This window comes from Dermacentor albipictus, chromosome 2 (assembly GCF_038994185.2).
Source record: "Dermacentor albipictus isolate Rhodes 1998 colony chromosome 2, USDA_Dalb.pri_finalv2, whole genome shotgun sequence".
Classification (NCBI taxonomy): domain Eukaryota; kingdom Metazoa; phylum Arthropoda; class Arachnida; order Ixodida; family Ixodidae; genus Dermacentor; species Dermacentor albipictus.
Window position 1 is genome coordinate 70,711,278 of NC_091822.1, and position 25,334 is coordinate 70,736,611.

The window sequence follows — 25,334 nt, forward strand, 5'->3', positions numbered from 1 at the left end:
GGCCGCGCCCAAGGGCTGAACTGAGTGATTGCAATATGCAACGCATAAAAATAGAAGCAACTTAATAACAAACATAGCAAACTTAAAAGAGAATAGACCCACATATGAGACGCGCAGCAATGAACAATGGCTCATACCCTCAATGATGGCTGCGCGGCCGCGCCCAAGGGCTGAACTGAGTGATTGCAATATGCAACGCATAAAAAAAAATTGGAGGACGCTTAAGCTTCGCCTTCAAGAGTGGGACGCGACAGCGTTCCCGTCGACCCGCCAAGGGGTATAAGACAATGCGCTACGGCGCAGCGATCACTTACGATGCGCCCCGCATCGGACTTAGCGCCCACCTATCACGCGGTGAGCGTCGAGCAACGCAGCGTTCGGCGCGGCAACGAAACGTGCGCCTGAGCGAACGGAACGAACCAAAGAACTCGGTGTCTCGGAGGGGAAACGATCTACGACAGCCAAACGTCGTGATCGGCACGGGCGGAGAGATAGATAGTAATCTAAACCGGGAGCACGGCGAAGCGTCGTCAGGGGAGAGGGAGTCCCGCGACGCGCCTGGCAGCGGTCCCAATGCGCGCGCGGCGCGCCTCCTGCCGGGGCAGCACCGTACATTGAGAGGAGGGGGTCTTCTGTGTTTGCCGCAAGATGGCTCTACGTGTGCGGAAAGCGCAGAAGAAATGCAGCGGAAACGCACTTCGCAACTCGTGTAATTGTGACTTCTGTACGTTACATGTTCATAATTACCGATATACACCGCAGTATAACTTTCCACGGCTCGTTTCGAAGGCAACACCGCATTCACTAGAGGCGCATTTGCACCGCTTGGAAGCATCGAACTCGTGGCTGAGTGGTAGCGTCTCCGTCTCACACTCCGGAGGCCCTGGTTCGATTCCCACCGGGCCAATCTTGGAAGTTGCTTTTTATTTATGAAGCGCCTGCCGTGATTTATCGCTCACGGTCAACGCCGCAAACGCCGACACCGACGCCGACACCCGACGCCGACGACACCGGCTTTTCTGCGACACGAGCTCCTTAACGCTATCGCGTTAAAAGAAACTGGCACACAACTGAGCCATGAAAAAGCTGCGTACCTGGTCGGTGAGCGCGAGGCATGCGTTTCTCTGGGGCTCCGTCCAGTAGGCCCAGTCCTTGGGCCCCTGAAGCTGCAGCGTGGCCATCAGCGGCACAGCGCTCAGGGTGTCTTCCACTCCTCCGGCCTCGAGCAGGAGCACGCGAAGGGAGGGCTTCGCCGACAGCCGGTTTGCCAAGAGGGCGCCCGCCGACCCGCCGCCAACTGCACGCAGGAACGTCGGCAAGTTGGGTGCAGTCAAACGCAGCGTTAGGATGCACTGCTAAGCATATGAATGTGCCTTTCTGCAGACACCGCAGATCAACGTGTCAACGAGGTGTGGCAAAAAGAGGCAGGCTTTGCACCTGGTCTACACAACCCGCGGTCATCGCCCAGACCACAGCGGATAGGCAAAAAACGACAAAAGAAATTAACGGATCGGATACACTGCGTGTTGTGTGAAATGATCAAATATACTATATACTATAGGTACACATATGCATCGACAAATACTGTTCCAGCGAACATTACGCAGGGGATTGTCAGAAGATTACCTGGCGAATTCCGAAGGAAATAATGCTGTTTAAATCATGACGGGGATAAGGATACACCGAAAATACAAAGAGTCCGGGGAAAGTGGAAATGTCAGCAGTAAACTGATATCAAATACAGTTTTAAATACGGGAGCTTACCTCTTCCTAAATTTATAGCGAAGCAAACCATATCTTTCTCTTCCGGTTAACCTCGACGCCTTTCCCTACTTATTTCTGTCTCTCTCTCTCTCTAAAAAGACAGTAGCATTCAACGAGGTGCAGATTTTTCACACTGCTATTTATGCTGTCCTAAGCTGGCCAGTCGCGCAAGCATGAAGCGAAGGACAATCGCGGCTTGATTAGGAGAGTCGCGTCATGCTTGTCGGGTGGCGAGGCGCAAACAGCACACCACTGTCGGGCGCCTGCCGAGGGCGTGGCATTTATGCTCTCCGGCAATTCGGTTACAGTTTCCGGTGACACTTGCTGGAACTAAGTGCGTTGTAGAAAGTAGCAGCTTGAGTTTTCTTTTTGCGTTCTGAAGTTTTACGTGCCAAACCATGATTATGATTACGAGGCACGCCGCAGGGGGGACTCCGTTTTAATTTCGACCACCTGAGGTTCTTTAACGGGCACGTAAAGCTGAGCACACGGGAATTTTTTGCATCTCGCTCCCGTGGCAACGCAGCCGCCGCGGCTGGGATCGCACCCGCGACGTCGAGCTCAAGAGCGCACCGCCATAGGAGCTTGGTTACCCCGGCGAGTTCCTTAAAGCTCCCAGCCAACACAGAGAAAATAATGACTCCAACAGTGTGCGAGCAAAAAAAAAAGTGAAATGCTTCAAAAAGAGATAACAGTGATGAAAAGGAGAGTATACCAGCAGTATTATGTCGAAATAGTTCCGATGGCTCTGACTATTGTTATATTCAGGTTCTTAAGATTGCTAGGCTTACTATCCACTTATTTTGCACTTCTTGAAATGGTTATGAACTCTTTCAATGACTGGCTTCAAGTCTGACATATGATCGATCGTCTGACTTTTTTTTTGCTAAAGTTAATGCTTTTAATTTTTACGATTACTTGTATTCTTACTACTCAGAGTCACCTTTCTATCCTACTCGTATCTGGGCAGCTCTAGAGAATGAATTGCTGGTTAGCAGTGAGGACAACCTCTTTAGACTGTAGTCTTAATAACTGTGTCTCTACTAAACGAGCCTCATATTTATCTAACTGCGTACATTTTATGTGAATTTTTGTTCCAGTAGAGCTAAACAATGTAATATGCGCTCTCACTGCAGTAATCCGTTCGACTTAGGGAAATGCTTCGTACATTGTAATGTGTCATATTATCAAGCTTGTTCGCTGGTTAATTTTTGTCGTGTTGTTAAATGTCAACGTGTCAGGTTTTGGAGCTCTGTAAGTCAGAAGGAGGATCAGAAATAATACGGCGTCACCTGACGCGTGGCTGACTTAATTGTACGTCTCTGGCAGAGGCCTAAGTTCAGCAGTGAGCTGACCATGCTGAACATGATGAACATGATAGGCTGACCATGATGAACAACAAATTATTTTGTGCATTTGATCACGCACCTCCGGCCGAATAGATTTTCCTTACTGTCTGGTACTATAAAGAAATACTTTATAGTGAAAAGGAATTTCTAATTATTGTCTTAGTTATTTCTTTTTTTTTGGGGGGGGGGGGGGGGTAGCTAGGCTTTGGCAGTGAAGCTCGATGCTACGGATGCTGGGCGCCGTGCAGATTGAATATTGGCCTTCGAAGTAACATACAAGAGCAGCGCCTAATCAGTGCAGAAATGTATCGTTCGGAAACTCTACATGAGGAGTTCTTTTCTTTTTTTTTTCAAAATGTGTCAAATCCGCCTAAACACAACTTGTGAAAAAAAAACGCAAACATTTTTCTCGAACGGACATTAAATGCTATAAAAGCAATTATGTGATACCTTTTAGATGTCAGCTAGAGCAACTTTGCAGCGACAAGTAATGAAAAATTATGCAGCATATTTGCCAATATCAGCCTGTAAGGTTCCCATTTGATTCTTCTTAATTCTAAACGCTCTATTTGATGCAGTTTTCGTAAGAAAACATTGTTGAAAACGACTGTCAGAACGGTCTGATGTTATTTTAGCAGAAAAGCTCTTAGAACGTTAGCAATTAGGGGCGCTAGCCATGCTTCATGAACACTGAGAGTAATATTTGTAGACAAAAATTTGTCTGCTTGTAAGTATGGGGGGCCTCATCTGTAATGTCTCATAGGAACTTTTTTCTTGAGCAGCATTGAAGGTTATAACATAACCAGGAGCACAACTTGGAAAGAAACTGCCATAGCGCCTCGATCACATTGTGCGGTAAGCGTTTTCCTACAGGTAGAGTGGATTTGACTCACTTTGATCTGTCACCGAAAGTCTCATTTTCAATTTCAAACAGGATCTGTGCGCCTATGTTGCTGGCGTTATTTGACCCAATTCGGTCTGATAGGTTTTTTTTTAGGGAAAACTGATTACATGCTCTTCCCATGGGAGCATAATTTGAACTAGTTTCGGTTTCTAGATTCGTCTCTTCTAGATAAAAAAAAGCTCTTCATATATGTTGATATGGTGAAAAAGAACATCAAACTTGGCTTACAAGAGATAACTCAACTTCATTACAAATGTATTGCTTGTGTATAATTTACTAGCGTACCTGTAATACATTCACCCAACCCTTTCGTAATTAGTTTTCATTAAGGTAAAAAAAATGAACATGGAAAATTAAGAAAGCAATAGTGCATAAAATCAAGGGCAAGCTTCCCATTCTGGAATATCGCGTCGTAACCCTGAGCGTGGGTTTGTAAGTGTGACGTCACAAATTTCAAAACAATTTACCGCATTTATCATAAGTTAGCAAAACTTGCCAGGTTATGTCCTCGGTTCCTTTAGCATGAAATGTAGGGGCTCCTTTCTTGCGGACAAACAGGTAACTAGACGCTTGCGGAATGCTGTCACAAACCATGACGTCGCACGGCACTCTAACACGGGTACGTCAGGGCGACATCGGCTCTTCGCCCTTGACGTCTTTACTGTCCTACGAAGCCTCCAATTTCGCGGTAAGAGGGAGCTTTCTGCTATCGCAGAAGCGCCATAACTACTTAATTCATACAACTAAACATTATTATTTAGCGTGGATATAAAACTCTGCTTAGGTGACCGTTAGTTCGGTAACCAATGGCATAATTCCGGTTACGAAAGGTCGCACGTGTGCCGCATGGTTGGATTGGCAAAGGCGTCGTCGGTCCAGCACTGACGTTTTGCACAGCGATGATTATAGACTGTGCGGCAAAAGAGCAGAAATTCAGTCTTAGCCTTGGAGCTACTTTTTCTGCGTAAAAATAAAACGGTGCAGAGACGGAAGGAACACCTCGAATAGCTGACATTACACAGGCGGCACCGGTGGCGCTCCTACAGATGAAATAAGCAAAGACGAATGAAAAAAAAAATCGAAGGTTAGCTTATGGTTTCCTTCTTGATTAAGCCGCTTTCCACCATTAGGAAACTTAGGCGCAGTCGTGATATAACCACATTCTACACCGCTCTAAAGTGACTTAGTGTTACGCTGCTCTGAAAGGGGAACTCAGACTTCGCGCACACGTGCCCGATACACGCGGACTGTCGCCCGTGAAACCCCCGCTTGGCCAAAAACAGAGGACTCACCGATGATGAAGTCGTACGTCTCGGATAGTTCGTGGAAGTCGTAGTAGTCTTCCTGCGCTGGCAGCTTGGAGAAAATCACCGCCATCATTTGCGTCATGGCCAGGGCTTGCGCCTTGGTGAACATCTTCGCTGTGGATCGGCTCCTCTGGCTAGGCGCACAGCGGGTAAGCGTAGAGTTCGCGTCCAAATGGTACCCGTGAGGATTGAAGCTGCTTCTTATAAAGCGGCCCTAATTTCCCCGCGTGACTAATTTTCGCTCTCACGCGGAGTCAGTGATAGTGCCGCTTTTGACGCGCTTTGTTAAAATGAAAGAAGAGGAAATCCGCCCTCCCCCCACCCACTTCCTTTTGGTTGTCATTTTTCCAAAAGCCGTCGTATGACTATATCATGCGATGTCCCACTTTAAGCTTAAACGATCCCTTTCATTGTGCTCCGAATGACTGATAATAAGCCGAGTGGTCGAAACTATCACGACGTGGAAGTCCCGATACGCTGCTCCTTTCCCGACGCTTATCTGTTGCTGGAGATGACTGGGCCATTTATCTGGCAGTAAGGCTAAGTACTGGGGTAGTTGCTATCCGGTCGACAAGGAATTAAACTAGTGAAAACGAAGTAGGCGCAAGTGAGGATGGACATTAGGCCATCATAGCAATATATCTGAGTGTGTTCCTCTATTTAGTTCGGTAACGATTCTTGGTCGAGGAAAGGCACGAACCGCTAGGAAGATTTTTAAGCTTTTACCATTAAGAAGCGCAATGACTTTTCTATTAGTTTACCGTCGCTCAGCCTGACTGCACAATAATGTTCGTACCTAGACATCTGATTTCGATAGCATGTGTCAACGACACGTGAAAAAAAAATCTCGTTGTACGGTGTCGTTTTGTGCTGGCGCATGTACTTGTTGAGAACCTTGCTGGTCTGGGTGAATAATAACGTCACTTGATAGTCCAGCATCGTCCTGAGCACTTCTTGTCTCTGCGTATGCGTTTAGTTCGCTAGTTCCCCTGGGTATTACTTCAAAATGATTTTTTTTTCTCGCCGATATATTGCGGGAGTAATGTCATTTTCTGAGTTGGCTGGGATCTTTGAAAGAACTGTCAGCGGTGTCTGAGTGGTTATGGCGTCGAGCTGCTCAGCTCGAGGTCACGGGTTCGCTCCCCGCCGCCGCGGTTGCACGTATATTGCTAAGGGCGGGATGCAAAAAGACGCACGTGTTCCGCGCACTTGCGTTCACGGTGAATAAACCCAGATGGTCAAAATTAAGCGGGCGTCCTACAGGTTATACCTGCTTCGTAACCAGGTCGAGGTGTTCTTGCAGGCAAACCTCGAACAATTTAGTTTCTTTAGATTTGGAGGAGTGTGATGCTAAAATTGCGTAAATTCGTAACGTACAGGAACAGAAGGAGAGGCAGGAGCACGACCTCCGACCGTTCAACTATGGAATACCGTAAGCGTTGTGCGCGGCGCAATGTGCCGTTCAACAGTTTCGTAAATGAATTGACTAAGCGCGTGCTCGCAGGTGAAATTCGCCTGTATATTATCGTAACCTGTGTTGCATCGTAGTTGTTAACTTTATCCACTACTGCGATGTCTCGCACAGGCCAGTATCAGTCAATGAGAAAAAAAATGAGGATGACGCGCAAACGCTATCTATCACTACAATTTTATTTTCCATTCATCGCAGTCATGCATACCATGTGTGCGTTGTCCAGTTGTGATCTTAGCATACTGTCTCGCTGTTGGATGTCGAACGCTGAAGCCGTTGCGAACTTTTGTCTGTTGCTAGTAGTACTACTACAAAAAAAAATAGCTGCGTTGAACCTGCTTATGAATCACAGTTGTTTTCCTGCGTAGCAAAATTAAACCAGAATTGCAGCGCTTTATTTAGGACTTCGGCATGGACGGACGGATGGACGGACGGACGGACGGACATACAGAGAGAGAGAGAGAGAGAGAGAGAGAGAGAGAGAGAGAGAGAGAAACGATACTCGTTGCATGACTTTCGGTTGAGGGTATTTGCAGCGCCGTGCAAAACTGGGCATATTTATTGACAAATGCTGCAGCTTTGCGTTTCTCAATATAGTGACTGCTTAGCTAATCATTTCTTTGATAAACCTTAAAACTGCACGTTGCCGTTCGAGATAGCTAGGTCCACGTATATGGCCCACAATAGTCTGTTAAACGTGTACACGACTGCAAAAAAGAAAACTCAAATAATTACTTAAAAAAGGGGGTTTGTAAGTTACTGTAACATACGTTGCTAGTAGTGTGTTCAAAGGGGCTGGTTGGTTCATCTGCAGAATAAAAACAGGAACAGCGAAACACAGGAGGGACGAGTAAAGGGCACAGGGCAGAGCGCTCAGTCCTGTGCTCTTTACTCGCTCGTGCTGTGCTGCGCTGTCCCTATTTTTATTCTGAATATGTTGTTAGGTTCTTAGCAATGCATCGCTAGTAACAATAAAGATAGCTAATATACCTAAATCTCCAAGCTGTTGCGCAAATGAGTGTAAACTTAACTGGAACTTGTAGTACGTACTTATATGTATACTTGCACACTGCGCAATTCCTCATAAAGCGACGATCAGATAAGGCATGCATGTACGGAACACGAAACACTTCGTAGCAATGATTACACTTCGTACTTATGATTTTGATATGGTTACATTACAATCAGACCTTGATAACGTTACAACCTGGTGCTCCCGCTGGCACATGAATCTTAACACTTCAAAATGTAAATTCATGAGAATCTCACGCAACCAAGTATCTTTTTATAACTACCATCTTAACGACATCCCACTTGAATCAGTATCTTGTTATAAATACCTTGGAGTGCACATTACAAATAATCTCTAATGGAAACGACATATCGAACACATTACATCGAAAGCTAACCGCATGCTGGGCTATCTTAATCGAAATTTTTCACTCGCACCTTCTTCCCTGGGAAAAACAGTTATATGTAACCTACATTCGGCCTAACCTAGAGTATGCATCCTCAATATGGTAGCTTCATCAGTTAACATTAATTAACAGCTTAGAAGCTGTGCAGAATCGGTCCGTTCGTTTTATTCTTAACAATTACCAGCGCACAGCAAGCGTAACTAGCATCAGACTTGCCCTCAACATATCTCTCCTTTCCATACGCAGAAAAATCACTCGCCTTTGTCTGTTCCATAAAATATACCACTTAATTCCTACACTCAAGTCACGCTTTATCGAACCGGCCTCTTTTACTTCTGCACGCTTGGACCATCGTCATAAGGTGAACATCCCATTCCACAAGACGTCTGCCGATGCTAATTCATTTCTTCCAAAATCATGCCAGGAATGGAATCACCTACCGGATCCACTAATCTATATAACTAACACAGATAACTTCCGTAAGGCACTTACTAACATTATCTAGTATACCTTGATGTGAATGTATAACGAAGCAATTCCGTTTTCTCCTGATCAGTATTATTTATAAGTTTTCTTTTTTGTTATCTACCTAATCTACAAACAGTGTATCTTGTATTATGCTTTATTTTCTATCATTCTGTGCTCATTGCCTCACTCTAACTTGTCCTATATACCATGTATTTACATTTTAATCTGTATTACTGAAGTTTTCCGTTTTTCTTTGTATAATCATTTTTTGTTACCGTAATATGCTTTTTTTGTGTCGCTCTCGTGTTATTTTTACATTGTACTATGCATAGTCATCTGATTAGTATTCGTGCTTTTCTTTTTCCTTTCTTCCATACTTCTCTGTATTTATTAGCCCCTACCCTCTGTAATGCTTCATTGTAAGCCCTGAGGGTACTATAAATAAATAAATAAATAAATAAATAAATAAATAAATAAATAAATACGTCATCAGCGCAGCAACTGCCAGCCCGTGAAAGTCGAAACCTCGCAGTATAGCTTCTTCTTATTAAAAAAAAAAAATTCGCCTAATTGAGCGTAAGAAGTCAGCTAATGAATCGCGCTTCGGAAATTCTCTGAGTAACTGAGGACGGTTACGAACAGTCCGCCGTTGGCCTGATACTTCTATATAGTATTTATTTCTTTATTATTTATTTAGTACCACTATATTTGCAACGTTTGGTTATATAAGTGTACACAATCATTGCTGGCATTCTGAATGCGTCTTGCCGAGCGGTTTTGTGACGTTCCCTCGGCTGAACGTTCGCACAATAGTTCAATTCCCCCATGCTTTATTTCTTTATTGTTCCTTCCTCCTGTAGGATATAGAAACGTCGCGACAAGCTAGAAGCAATACCGACACAGGAAACAGAGAGCTCGGACGTTGTAGTGATGCCTATATCGAAGCACAGATTTGGCTATGCAGATAGCGAACGGGTTTTCCGGTGTAGTTAATGTTGCTGACTGTCCCCAGCAGAACAATGTAATCAATGAACTCCGATTGAACACGCACCGAAGATAGTTTGTCAATTGTGCCATGAAAACTTCGTGGTGGGATATTTCCTCCTTTATCGCCTTCCCCAGAGCATGGTAGGAAAGAGCGGGGCTTCTGACTAATCTTCCTGCCTTCCTTCTGTTCTCTCTCTCTCTCTCTCTCTCTCTCTATATATATATATATATATATATATATATATATATATATATATATATATATATATATATAAAGAGATGTGCTGGTGCACGTACGTAGAACAGCCAAAACATTTAGTTAGTCTGCGTACGAGCAGCTCCGACTTGGTAGGCGAGCATCTGAGTCCTGTGGGAATTAGAAATTCTTCTATGGCGTTCGCTGCTTCTTGCAAGATGTCCTGCACCATGCCCGGGGTTCCTTTGGACACCCACATGGTGATGTCATCTGCGTATATGGTATGCTCGAGCCCGTGGATCTGCCCTAGTTTCTCAGCTAGTCCCGCCATGGCAAGGTTGAAAAGCATAGGGGAGATGACCGAGCCTTGGGGAGTGCCCCTGCTCCCCAGCGAGAGAGTCTCTGTGGAGAGGTAGGGCGAGGTAGCATGACGTCATTGATCGAAGTGCAGAGGCCTTGTGCTCTCTAGGAAGCGTTGGCCAAGCATCTCAAAGTGCTCGCATGCCCCCGAGGAGTTCGTAACCCGAAGGGTCGCTCAGCGGCGTTCAATTCACAACTCATAAGTGCTTAGGTGTCCTCGTATTTCTTTCTATCAAACTTGGCAAGGCCAACATAGAAAATCGTCTACACGTGCAGGAGTAGGAGCCCTTATGATATAATATAAGCCATATTCTGAGTTTTCAAGTCGTATTTTTTCCCAAGAAAGCGTTTCAGATTGACATATTTGAAAGTTATAACCGTACTAAATGCTGTTCTACAGCAACTATAGCTTTGACAGCTACTGTTGTCATACCAACATACTCATCTTATACAAATTTAAATCGAGGAGTTCTGCTGCTCGAAATATATCATTTTGCACCTCTTACCCCTTTCTAAGTTGAACCACTCCCACAAACCTCACAGAAGAAAATTAAATATTACAAACACCTTTTTCGCGGCAAACGCTTCATAATTTTTCGCGTCATTACTTCATATGTTTATCGCAGTGCAGTAATTTAGGCTCTGAGCACAAATTTCACACATTTTCGAAAGAACAATAAAGTTTTATATTGAATATAATGACCAATCGTTTAAGAAAAGTACTAAGTGAGACACTGTGTGACGTGTGATCAGTTACATTGGATCATGTGAGCAGGCTTTAATTTCTTTATTCTTGTTCCCCTCATTCCTTCAGCTCGTCGTCCTTTTCCACATGTGCCTCCTTATTAAAATGTCCAAAGCAATGCACTACTATATGACAAGAATTAAAACACGGCGCTATCCAAGCTTTAAAAGTTCTTGTGAGATCTTATCAGAGCGATAGCGACTGAAGATAACCGACAGCCGCTGAAAGGAATCTTTCAAGTGCCACCTAAATTAGCGGTCCCTGACATGGCGGCAATGACGACGATGACAATCACTGTTACCCCAACGCCCTGGGACGTCGTCGTATCGTGCGCCGTGTCGTTTCCTGCCACACACTCTTTTGCCTCCTCAGAATGTTACTGGCATCTGCGACAAGTGATCTAGATTATACGTTAACCTTCGCGACCTCAACTCTAACGTCTCTTCGTGCATGGCAATTGGGCGCCCTACCGTGGGAGCATTCTGGAAGTTCATAAGCTTCTTCACGGACCCTGAAGCTGTGCTTTTATTGTGTGCGTATTATGCGGAATCACGTTCTAATGTCATAGGGCACCTAACGTCTTCTTCTCGTTCTTTATTTCTTTCCGCATCTCCCATCTGTGGGATCGAAATATCTCGCTTCTACGAGCCATGTCTTGATGCTAACCCCGAAGTGGCGGAATCAAATCCCGGCCCCCGGCGGCTGGATTTCGATGGAGGCTAAAAGCACGAAACGCCCACGTACCGTGCGTTGGGTGCACGTTAAAAAACAACACTACGGCATGCTTCATAATCATATCGTCGTTTGCCACGTAAAATCCAACAATAAAATTATTTTAATGTTCGAGAACACAACGAAAACAAACTAGCAAGCAAAAATAAAAGAAACTGGAGGATATAGTTTTCTAGAACTTGTGCGGCGGCTTGTATTCTTTGACGTTTCATATTTTACGCAATTTATCTCTACTTCGACGGCGCCGCAGGCCATACTCGTCAGACTTCGATTATAATTAAGAAATTACCGTACGAACCACTTCGGGACACGCCATACCGTGCGTCGACAAAATCAGAGTCCTGGGTATGATCGTAGAGACTAAAGACGTCAATGCCTCTACGGTTCAGAAGCTCATCACCAAAACCAACAACGCTATTGGGCTCATCAGAAGCATTGCCAATAGACACAGGGGCCTCAAGGAACATAATCTCATCAAACTCATACACGCGTTCGTCACCTGTCACTTCGCATACGTTGCGGCAATGCTCAAATGGACACGATCTGAAAGAGACAGACTGAATGCCCAAATCAGAAAGGTCACCAAGCAAGCCCTCGGCATTCCAACCAGCACCAGCAACGAGAAGCTGGGGCACCTGGGCATGCACAACACCCTGGAAGAAATTGCCGATGCCCAGCAGCGCGCCCAGCTTGCTAGGCTTTCGACGACGCCTCCGGGGCGCACGATCCTAGAGAAGCTAGGCTTTGCACAAGGAGACATAGAAAAAGACTTTGCGGATCTCCCACGGGACATCCGCGCCAAGATCATGGTCCGCCCTATACCCAGAAACGTACACCCCGAAAACAGGGGCAGACGACAAGCGAGAGGACAATTCCTTCTTAACCAAGCCTTGGCGAACCGTGAACGCTCAGCTTTTGTGGACGCGGCGGCATACACGGGAAACAAAGCTTTCGCAGTGGCGGTTGTGGACGGCCGCGGATCCACAAGATATGCAGCCACGGTAATTGCAAGGAAGCCTGAACAGGCCGAACAGGTTGCGATGGCTGTTGCGCTCACCGACGACAATCTTTCCCATATCTACAGCGACTCCATAGCCACTATCAGAGCTTTCCAAAAGAGCACGGTCTGCGCACAGGCTCTCAGAATTGTTTCAAAGAAAGCGATTAAGAACCACTTCATATACTGGTTCCCGGTACACTTAGGACCAATGATCGGCGACGTCCCCAACCTTAACGAGGCGGCACACGAGGCTGCGCGTGCGCTTACAGACCGCGCGGCTTCACCCAACCACTCGGAGAATAAGGACGCGCCCACTACATACAATGAAATCACTAAACACTACTATCTACAAAGCAGACAGTATAGCACCCCACACCGCACGCTCACTCGAGCTCAAGGGGTTACACTCAGAATGCTACAAACAGACACATACCCCACTCAAAACAGATTACACCATTACATGCCTGAGCTCTACGACAAGTCTCATTGCACCAATTGCAATACATCCCTTAACGTATACCATTTACTCTGGCCGTGCTCGCAAGCTCACGTAAACTACGAACAGGACAAGCGCAAGTTTGAAGAAGCAATCCGGAGCGAAGAACTCGCTCCCCAACTCTGGGCCGTCCAGCAGGTCCACGACGCCGCCACGAAACTCAACCTGCCGGTTCCTTCGTGGGAGACGCCCACTCCATGAGAGCCCAAAGCTCTCGTGGCCTGCAGGACCTGAATAAAGTTGATTTCCTTCCTTCCTACCTCTTAATCTTAATGGGGACACTCGCGAGTAAGCTGCGATTTGACACGACCGTTTTGTCACGCCGGGCTTGGCAATGGACATGTCGGTCCAAGTAGCACGACGTCACAACGCAGAGTGCACAGGCCGGCTTATCTAGGAGGCGCTTGTTTAGCCCAAAGGGTAAAACACTCGGCTTCTGAGCGCGGGGGCATCGGTTCAAGACTTTCTACCGCCAGCGTTTTTCCTTTCGAATTTATGTATTTTTTAAACGTTAATTCCTTTATAGCAATCACCAAAGTGAAGTTAGAATACAGGCGAGAGCTTGCGCGCACAATGAACGCGCGGATAACACGGGCTTCCGAGAGCCAAGGTGTAGTGGCATCGCATCGATGCCCTCTCCCCTCACGCAGCACCTGGCGCGCCATCGATTCAGCAGATGTTCCCGTTAGCCGGCTCTGCTCTTTCAAGGCGCGCACGTGACTTGGCGTCGCAGCCAATCGGAATTTAGGTGCTGTCTCGCTGCTACGGACGCCGGGTTTTTCGCTCAATGGGTCATTTGACGCTTTCGCATCAGAAATATCAGACAGCGCCGTGGCTTGCCTAACTCCTACGTTTCCCCATTGATATGTATGTTTTAGGGTCGAGGAATATAACTTAGAACGCAATTTCACCTGCTGCGTTTGCCATAAACTTCACACAGAAATGGCTTCGCATAATCAGTCTGTGCTAGGTAACCTGAACACCTAAGAGGTTTCCTAACGTGTAGTCTACCTGGGAAAATGCAACATATGTTAACAACTTTACCATTTGAAAGGTGTCGTATGAGTGAGCGAGGGCTTTTAGAAACATTCAAAAAGTTCATAACCTCGAGAAGCTCGCGGCTTTCGAGGCACCATGTTAGTGGCTTCTTCATCAGCATATGAGCATTTGAATGACTGAATGAATGAACGAATGCGCCAACCAACCTTAGACTTCGACACTCGGTAATACGGACGCGACAAAACAAACGAAAGCAAGAAAGAAGAACCAGACGAATAAATAATGCTGACTACGACCGCGTTCAGATTTGGCCGCTGCGTTAATGCTATGTTTGACCGGACATTTTAGAGCGCAATGCAGCTCTACTTTGTCCCATAAGAAAAAAAAATCAAGCTCCATTAGGAAGTAAACCACGCAGTAATGATATAAGCAAGTTTATGTCCACGGGGACAGAAATGAGGATGATGATGGTAATGTTGATAATGATAAGGGGCCATATTGATTATTCGTTCCGTATATACGTTTTTCTTTCATGGGCGCCTGCTTACTGTGTAGGCAGTAGCGTCGTCTATGGGCAGCCGGCATGCTGACTTGGGCGAGCCCTCCGTGTTGTTGCCAGGTGTACGCTCGTCGGCAGTTTCTGGTGGCTGTGTTCGCGATCGCGCAATCTGTTTAACATGACGTGGCGTCTTCTACGTGGGAAGCGCGGTTATGTGAGACGCAGTGAAGTGATTTAAGCAATCGTGGCCCGAGTTTCTGCGGCGTTCAGGTGTACGCGGTGCACTCAGCCAACACCACCTAGATAGCACAAGGCCTGTTTACTCCGATCCATGACGTCACGCTACCTGGCCCGATATTTCTATTGACAAGGCTGACGTGACGAAAGAGGTGACGTCAAAATCACTGTTGCCTACTCGGGAGCATCCCCATTAGATTCTATGGCAGTCGGGCTAGGTAGCATGACGTCATGGATCGGAGTACTTACCCTCAGAAGCAGAAAGCGTCAGATCACTCCCTGGCGCGTCGGGGGGTTCTACGAAGCGTACTCTAGCGGGTAGCAGTAAGGCGGGTTCTATAAGCAATGGCTAGCAGGGGGAGCTTTACCGTGTGGCAATGGAATTGCCGAGGATTTTATCACAAAAAAGCACCTCTCATGCAGTTAATAAAAACTCTGTAGACAAACCGAAAATTATTATGCTGCATGAAACCTTGGCGGATGACATTAGCCTCTCGGGATACAAAGCGACATGCAGGGGCAAAGAGCCGGGTAGGGGGCTAGCCACGCTCGTAGATAAGAAAATACCTTACATAGAACATGATTTGCACCTTGGACTAAACGAATTAGAATACTTACTTGTGGAAATAATTTTGAAAAGGAATAGAAGCAAACCGCAAAGCCTCTTTTGTCTTAATGTTTATAGCAGCCCTAGCGACATGAAACAGAGTTTCAGGGCACTTCTTAATAAGACTATGGCTATTACTAAGCACGCTCCACTCATTATTGGAGGAGATTTCAACGCCCCACATCAAACCTGGGGATGTCCCTGGAATACTAAGAAAGGGGATGGACTCTGGCACCTAGCTACAGATCTTAATCTCTCCCTCATCACAAACCCAGCTTAACCCACTAGGTGTGGTACATCTACATGCAGGGACTCCACCCCAGACCTTACTTTTGTATCAAATTTAGCGAACGCTGGCTGGAATAACTCCAATATTGACCTGGGTAGCGATCATTACATATTGCAAATACTATTGGAAACACCAAGTAATGCGATAAAGCATTTTAACTACATTGACTGCGATCTTTTTCGGAAAGCAAGGAAAAGCAGAGCAGAGACAGAGACAGGAGAAAAGAAAACACTCCAAACTTGGACCACTCAGCTCAGGGAAGATGTAAAGGCGGCAACGAAGGATATTACCACAGAGGAGGATATCGAAATCATGGATAGTAGGCTGGCGCACTTGATTGAAGCCAGTGCACCAGCCTACTATCCATGATTTACGTCTGCAACTATCCATGCAACGTCTTAACAGGAGACTCAGGAAGCACATATCATTGTTGAATAGGGAGATTGAAGAACACTCCAGAAATTTACAGAAACAACAATGGGATGAGCTTTGCAATTCCATAGATGGTCGAATCAGACGTGGTGGAAATTGGAATTTACTTAGACGTTTGCTTCATGAGAACGACACGAAATCTAATAGGAGAACAGCAGCAGCACGACTCGTCCATCGTGAGAGTCAGGACACAACGGAGGAGGCCATTCTGGATCGGCTTGCAGCTAAGTATTTACCGCTTAAGGATAGCAATGAGAGTACAGACCCGCCTGAATATACAGGGGAAGACTGTGAGCCTATGGATCAAGACTTCACAGAAGGCGAAGTTCGCGCAGCCCTGTACGACCTCAACAGTAGATCTGCTGCCGGTCCAGATGGCATTTACAATAGGCTGTTGAAAAATTTGGACGATGAATCTATAACATATTTAACAGAGTACGTATTTCAACGAACTCTGGAAAAATGGTGATTATCCAAAGGAATGGAGAATTGCTAACACAATTCTTATTCCCAAACCAGGCAATCAACTAAATCTAGATAACCCATATCGTTAACATCATGTCTGGGCAAAACCATGGAGCATGTCATACTCAATAGACTTACTAAGTATGTAGAAAACAGAAATCTTCTTCCGCATAACCTGATCGGTTTCCGTCCTGGACCTTCGACTCAATATGCAATGCTTTTAATGAAACATCACCCTATTCTTGCTAGCCCGCTGCATACGAGAGCTCTTCTAGGCCTAGATGTAGAGAAGGCCTTTGATCGCATCAAGCACAGGGCCATATTGGATATCCTCTCGGAGATGGGATTGGGTAAACGATTGCACAATATAGTTAAAGCCTTTCTCGGTTGCCGTTCTGCTTGTCTCAGGTTAGGCGAACTCCAATCGACAACTCTGGAACTTGGGAATCGTGGGACACCATAAGGGTCCGTCCTATCTCCCATGTTATTTAATTTGGCAATGTCAAAAGTGGCTCGAGGTCTCGCGCAGATTGAGAGCATCCACTTTGCTATATATGCAGATGATGTAACAATCTGGAGTACCGAAGGTAATATGGGACAAACAGAGACCAAACTACAGGAAAGCATTTATGTGGTGGAAGCAACACTTGAGGGTATGGGACTGAACTGCTCTGCTAAGAAATCAGAACTATTGGTACTACGGAGCAGTAAGCGTGGGCGCAAACCGAACGGATATATCCCAGAGGAAGAGCCCCGCATTGACATATACGCCAAGAATGGAGAACCAATCAGGCAGGTGGAGACTATTAGAGTGCTAAAACTTCTCCTGCAAGCGAATGGATCTAATTGCAGGATGATACAACACATCTCTAACAAGTCAGAAGAAGTCATTAGGCTTCTGCGTAGAGTTACCAACAAGCATAAGGGGCTAGGAGAACACAGTGCCATAAGATTGGTACATGCATTCGCCTTTTGCCACTTCTCGTACGTGGCTGGCATGCTACAATGGACACAGGCTGATAAGAACAAGCTAAACGCTTTAATCAGACGACTTATAATGACTGCACTAGGACTTCCCATCAGCACGGCTAACGATAGCTTATTGCGCCTAGGGCTGCATAACACACTAGAAGAGATAGCTGGGGCTCAGCAGGTGGCCCACCAGGAGAGACTAATGGGGACACGACCTGGGAGGGCGCTACTTGAAGAAATTGGCATAGAAATTAACAACCACACCAACGAAGGAGAATTATTAACACAGTTGCAAGCGGGACTACGAAAAACAATAAAGACGACCCCGTTCCCTAGGAACATGCACCCGACACGTAACCTCGAGAGACGAAAGACAAGGGCGAAGGCACTCCTTCAAGACATAGATCAACATAAGCAGCAGGCGGTGTTCGTTGACGCTGCGTGGGTTAAAAATAAGGATGCGTATACCTTCGTTGTTGTAGACACTCAAGGTAACATACGGGATGCCATCACCGTCTATACCAAGGACCCAACAGTAGCAGAACAAGTAGCAATCGCCTTAGCCATTCGGGCTTATCGGTGGACACATATCTACAGCGACTCTAGAACAGCCCTATGCAACTTTACCAACGGATATGTGACACGGATAGCAACAAAATTACTAGAGAAGGTCAACAGTGAGATGATTGAAATCCGCTGGTCTCCTGCACATCTGGGGGTAGTGGACGGAGCTCGGAGAAACTTCAATGAGGTGGCAAATGAAGCAGCACGAGGACTTTCTAGCCGTGCTCTTCAAGACCGAGCAACTTACACTTCACCCGGGGAACACAGGGATCGATTATTAACATATAACGAAATCACGAAGCATTATTATTTAAGCAGAAGGGAGTACCCATTGCCACACGATAAGCTTTGCAGAGCCCAAGCGGTCACATTACGTTTGCTACAGACTAGAACATACCCAAGTCCAGATTTTATTAATAGGATCTATCCTGAGAGGGAAACTCAAATCAACTGTAATAAGTGTAATGGCATCATTACTCTTGACCACATGCTTTGGCAGTGTCCCGCGGTCTTCACAGACTGTGACAAAGAAGAAGAATGGTGGCGGCAAATGCTACACAGCGAATCACTCTCTGACCAATTACGGGCAGTCCAGAAGGCCCGCAATGTGGCTGAAGGGCTCGGCCTGACAGTCCCAACGTGGGAGCGGCCCGCGTCAACCTATGGTTGACCTTCAGGACCAAATAAAGTTCTTCATACTATACCATCTAGGCGGTGTTGACTCAGCGCGATGTGTGCGCGCGTGTTTGTGCCTGAAATCAGCCTCGGAGATCAGTTGTATTTCTAAACATTTATTTCGCTAATGTGACCTTACTGCAGCATTCTCACTGTAGTTCTAATCTGTGGTTCAGCAGCGATGAGCAGTTAGGACACATATGACGATTCCGATAGCGTGGGTACCGTTCTGCTACGGAATACGTTGTGCTGTTTACTTTGACATTCGTTCAAAATGTTATCTGCATACATTTTTCGACTACCTCGTTTATTGCACGATGTTTCCGCCCACGAATAAAATAGTTTTGGTTAGTAATCATACCATTCGGCGCAGTGCGAATGGCACTTGTCGAGTGGTTGAGTGCGGACTGCACGGACATCTGAAGCAGTGGTAGCTGCCGAGTCATACATCGGTTTGGTCTGTATAGAACATGGCAGAAGCATGCGGAATGACCACACGAGCTCTTATTGCAGCGTTAGCTCATCCTCTTTTTTTGGCGAAAGAAAGACGACCATAGTCGTCGAATTCCTTTTATGCGATCCCTTTTGGATTTTAATTGCTTTACAGGGCAAGAAATATCCGACCATTACGATATTCCCTGATGGGAAATTTGAACGCAGCTTTATACGTGCTTTTATTTCGAGGTATATTGAGTCAAAAAATTGAGACCGAAATCACCGCACCGACTGGTAGTGAGCGAGTGCCGTCAGCGCCTTCGCAGGGGGAGAGGCAGTATGGGAATGCTGGCATGGAGAGTGGCTACGGGGTCAGCTGTGGAAGAAGATGACGAACGCACGAGGCATGCGCGCGTTCGCACGGTGTAACAGCGCGCATGCTGACATAGATAAGTTTTATTAAAAGAATAATCAGAAAAACCGCTAATGGGTGGTGCCCCTAGACCAGGGCTCCGCTGCCTCTTGCTATCTTCTCAGCTCTTTTCATCAGCATGAGCTGGTCGTCGAAGGCCGAGCTGGACAGCAGTGCCTCCCATTGCTCTCTTGTGGTGTTCGTGTCGGGGTGTTCTATGTTGTGTAGTGTGCACTCCCACGTAATGTGGTATAAAGTTGGTGTGGCCCCACACCATGGGCATTCGTCCCTGTAGGCTGTGGGGTGTATCCGATGTAATATGTATACGTTCGTGAAAGTGCCTGTGCCAGGCAGGCAGTGGCATCTTCTATCTTTAGGTTTCGATGGGGTGGTGGATATCGCAAGCGACGCCCTCTGTGGTAGTTCACGATGGCTGAATACTCGAGGTCGACAGGGTCCGGTTCTTCTGCAGCCGGCGTGATGAGTGCCCGGTTATGTATGAATCCTCGAGCTGCTCTGTCGGCCTGCAGGTTGCCCGTGATGCCAGTATGGCCCGGTATCCGGATGACGGTTTGGGTGGTGAAGTCCTCAGGGTCTTCCTTGAATATTTGGGCAAGGACTTGTGCGGCAGGTCTTCCAATTTTTCCCTGTAGGAAGTTGCGGTAGGCCTGCTGGGAATCCGTGAGGATCGTCAGTGGTTGGTTTGCGTGTAGGCTTTCGCGGATGGCTAATGCGACGGCCAGCTCTTCGGCTTCCGTAATCGTGCAGGGGCGGGTGGATACAGCGGAGGTAACGTGGCCTCGGTGGTCGCATGCCACTGCCTCTGCGCCCTTGTTGTTCGTCCCATACATGGCGGCGTCCGTAAAACGGGCCGTGGTATTGAACCTGAATGCTTTCTCCATGTACTGGGCCCTTCCTCTCCTCCTGCTGGAGTGTAGGTTAGGGTCCATGTTCCGTGGTATGGGGGCAACGTGAAACCTGTCCTGGACGTGACGAGGTATATCAAGCAGGTTTCTTGGGTTCGTGTTGTTATAGCTGGGGACCCCAAGGTTTGTAGGACCTGCCGGCCCGTGCGAGTCCGCGCAAGTCTCTGTTGTTGCGAGGCGTAAAAGGCTTCTGTCAGTTCGCTGAGGGTGTTGTGCAACCCTAGCGCCAATAATTTTTCAGTCGATGTACTCATCGGCAGGCGGAGAGCGGTCTTGAAAGCCATCCTCAAACGTGTGCCGGCCTGCTTCGTCTCGGACTGTGTGAGGTGGTAGTAGGGCAGGCTGTATGCGATTCTGCTTACCACCAGGATTCTGACACTTAGCGAACGCTGGCACTTAACCTAGGAACGAGCGCCTTAATAGTTGCTCTTTAGTAGGCACTGCCGAAGCACAGCGATTTTATCTATGAGGCTGGTTTACCAACCGCAGTGAGCGCTGTGTTGAGCAACGCCACCGGCATCATACAAGAGGCTAACGTAGACTAGAGCGCATGCATAACATAGTGATTTCAGATCTACTACACTTGAAATGCAGGAGAACTACGCCGGCGGCTGACGGAAGTGTTCTATAATGATTGGCGCTTAGATGATTCGGGTTTGAAGTGGGTTGGCCGTACACGCACTCTTATGTTCCCACACCAAGTGTTCAGGTAGAAGATTTTCTAATTCATGCTGGCAATTCAAAGACGTCGGTTATATTCGTGGAGTGAAAACCCGATACAGCCAAAATAGTTCACAACATGTGCGCACACCGCGGCTGTTGATGCACGCCGCGCGTTTGCGCAGCCAAGATAAATTTTCCAATGCTGTAGCTGCCGCTGCACCGAAAGGCTACACAGCCGTTTCTCGACGAGCTTGTATGAACCGACATCGAATAAATTTCACGCAGAACAAGCTAGAACATTTCCAAATCGTTCGCACTAGTGTGTCTGTATATCCCGCACACTGCGGGGGCATGTACAGGAGCACTAGGCAACATATTCAAGCAGCGCCCTCGCACAAACCGTAGAGTAGGATAGTCTCGCCGCGTGCCCTTTCTTCCTCGCCCAGTGAAAATGTCTATGGCGCTTCAGTAGAACTATAAAAGTCGTGCAGAGCAGCTACAAAGTATTATAACGAAACTGATCTAGCCTCATGTGTGCTGCATAACCTGCTTGTTCCTGTTACTGCGCACTTCCGTCCGAAATACACTTGAATCCTAAGCGATTAGCAGAGATTTCCAGCGCTCTAAAATGGATGGTAGAAAACAGAAATACTAAAGGGGCTAATTATGTACTCCATTCTAATATGTAATATTTGTTTGTTTCTGTCTGTTTCTCTTTCTTTTTTTTTGCTTTCGCTTGTGCTTCTCAGATTATATTACGCATTTTCAAAGGCCAGAGGAAGGTCACAAGTTCCAGCAATATCCAATTATTCCGGTCTTACATCAGCCGACTTCCCGCTCTGTTTCAGGCATCCGATGTCCCTCAATTTAACGACCAACTGCAACAACATTTTTGGCCGCATACACAGTCCAGTTTTATATAGCGGGCATTCGGAGTAGCCTGCGTGCCGAACATCACGTCTGAAGTGCTAGAAGAAGCATCAAGAAGTGCTTGGAAATATAGACGTGTTTGATACCAAAACTCAAGAGAAAAAAAAAAACGCGGTCATTTCTGATCGCTGGAAACGACACATGACTGAGGATGCTCTACTCCCTGGCATGACCCCAGGAATTATGGGCCGTCCACGGCTGCCCATGGTACGCTGGTAACTATCGGAGGCGACTTGCTGTTGCGAGTTTCAGCAGAACTATTACGTCAAACTCTTGCCTTTGCTTTGAGTTGTTGACAAATTCGACTTCACCCTGCCATCTGCTAGTCGACTGGTTAGCTCAGATGCTAGAGCGGCTGATCCAGAAAGTCGGTGGTCCCGGGTTCGAGTCCCGTACCGGGATGCATTTTTCTGCAACTGCGAGGCTTTTCTTTGTAGCAGCTAGCTACGTTTGGGTGGATGTCTCATTTTCCCTTCATTAGGTGCATAAGCCGTCTGTTTATGTGCTGTTTAGAGGCTGCTAATACAAGAAATGAGGCAGCTACCCGCCCTCCAACTTTACTAAGTTTGCTTCAGTAGCACATACCACTAATCCATAACCAGTTTAGATAAAGTGCAATTTCGTTGCAGTTTGTCTCTAATAACCTACTTTGTCAGTCAGTAGCAATTTTTCGCTCCTCGTGGTGTAAGCGCGGTGCATTGCTCACTTTGTTGTAAATCAGCGCCCAATATCTTTTCATCGTCGGCCGTAGGAGTCCAGATTCTCACACGCATTGACGCGTGCTTACGCATTGAACGGAACCTTCAACTTGGAGTGATTCGCAGAGATACCAGCCTTCAGTTTAATCTTGACCAGATTTGTAGACATGGTATGCAGTGCTATACCAGATACCGTGGCTATCGATAACATTTAAACCAACGTTGCCACTGCCTCAAATTTGTGGAACCATTTCCCTATCCATGGGCTGCAACGTTTACTCTATGTACAAGCACGTATGTATGTATGTATGTATGTATGTATGTATGTATGTATGTATGTATGTATGTATGTATGTATGTATGTATGTATGTATGTATGTATGTATGTATGTATGTATGTATGTATGTATGTATGTATGTATGTATGTATGTATGTATGTATGTATGTATGTATGTATGTATGTATGTATGTATGTATCTATACACCTACCTATACTTACGTACGTTTGCATAAATATGTGTTATTAAATTTACGAAAATTGCAAGAACGCACCTTATACTTTCGCAGGTAAATACGCGCTGGAGGAATCGTATATGGCATTCTAAAAAAACATTATGCTGATCAAACGCACATTTTGATATCTATGTGAAATGAAGCTTATGTGAAACCTCACTCAATGTGTATGTTTACGCTCCGCAAGGGTAACAACTTTATTCTCACGCAGTTTTCATATTTGTATGAGATTAAATGTAAACCAAATATGGCGGATACACAACGTGAGACGTCCATGCAATGGTACCATGAGGCGGAATGCGATGTGTGATGCTTGTCGAGCAGGGAACGGCGCTGGGAGGTTGCATGCACAGACAACTACGACGCATGTGAAGCTACGTATCACGAGTGTGTAACTCTTATGTCGCAGAGGCACATACCCATAAAAGGTGGCGGCTGCGTTAGTCAGCCTTCCGTAGGCTTATCTTCGAATGAAATGGGCTTGTTGAACAGGGGTGAACAAAGGTGTTAATCTCATCGGCGAACACGAGGCAATGTTTTGGTAATGACAAGTGCTTTTATTAGCAATGACTGTACTCGAACGCTTGATGTAAAGTTTCAAAAAGTAAAGATGTGTTTTATTTTCAATAAACGCAGTTTTAAGTCAGCGCCGTGTGTGTCCCATCCGCTTTTTGTGTGTCCTGTGTCGTTAGCGCTTTTTTTAAACATCATGGAAACTTTTCCATCCAGTTTCAAGCACGGCGCAAACTCTGAGGCGCGTTGCCAATAAGCCAAATATATTGACGCCTGTATTATTATTTATATATTACTTTCGCCTGGTCGCGCGCCATTCTTTAGTGGTTGCCTGGCGTGAGGATTATTATCACCTCGCATATCAAAGAAATCGAAACTGTCGGAGGCCGAGCGACGCGCAGATAGAATGAGCCGAAATAGTCGACATACGACGCATAATATTTAGAACAATGCAGTCATTTCATGACAAAGGCCGCATTGGTGACGCAGCTCTATGTTTGAAGCGGAAAACAATGGAGGAACAGAATATGACCATCGTCACTGTAGTTGCGGTGGGATCTTTTCCTCACTACAGGACAGGTGGAAGTTATTGTCAGACAGGACGTTTGTTACGATCTTATGCGACGACGACTCCGTAAAGCCGGATTAAGGAAAGGAAGTGCGGCTCAAAATCTGTTGCCCACGGCAAGTCGCAAGGCGGAAAGGCTGCCTTTGCAGACGATTACCTGTAGTGGACAGTGGATTATTGGAGCAGAGTGGCATTTACAGATGAGGGAACCTTCTGCATAGAATGGAAGCAGGAACACAAAGTTTACCGTCCGGCTCTCGCGAGGTGTCTTGGTCCGCTATTCAGCATTTGCGAGGATGGGGATTTAACCTTACAATATAAAGAGATCCCAATTTTCCATATTGTAGATATGACCTCACCGCACCCAGGACTTGAAGGCAAGTGGTCGCCACAGCGTCAACGTTTGCGGCATAGTCACCCGTGTACACATCTGCCGAATTGCACGTCGATTCTGCTCCGAAAACTACGCTGGCATCATTGACCGCCAGCTTCTGCCCCACTTGCTCGATGGTCCTATTAGGAAAGGCTGATTTGACCTCCAACCTCCGGCAGGACCTTTCATAGGACTACACTGCCCGCGTTGTGAAGGCCCACCTTAAGGAAATGGTGGTTACGGCTCTGGCATGGCCACCGCAGGGAGCCGAGCTTTAACATTATAGAGAATATGTGGGGCAGAATGAAGAGAAACCTTTGAAGGATGGGTCTGCACAACGTGACACCCGATCAACTCTGGTAATCT

General features: G+C 46.4%; 1 protein-coding gene across 1 annotated transcript in view; it reads right to left on the reverse strand.

Annotated features, from left to right (window-relative positions):
* The window catches only part of LOC135908194 (glucose dehydrogenase [FAD, quinone]-like), a 32,674-nt gene extending 27,170 nt beyond the window's left edge, over nt 1–5,504 (reverse strand). Inside the window, exons 1-2 of the mRNA XM_065439943.1 lie at nt 5,310–5,504; nt 1,095–1,297 (exon numbers count right to left, since the gene is read on the reverse strand). Of these exons, the coding sequence (XP_065296015.1) occupies nt 1,095–1,297; nt 5,310–5,433 (327 nt within the window). The 5' untranslated portion in view covers nt 5,434–5,504. The remainder of the gene's footprint in view (nt 1–1,094; nt 1,298–5,309) is intronic.
* Nucleotides 5,505–25,334: the final 19,830 nt, after the last annotated feature.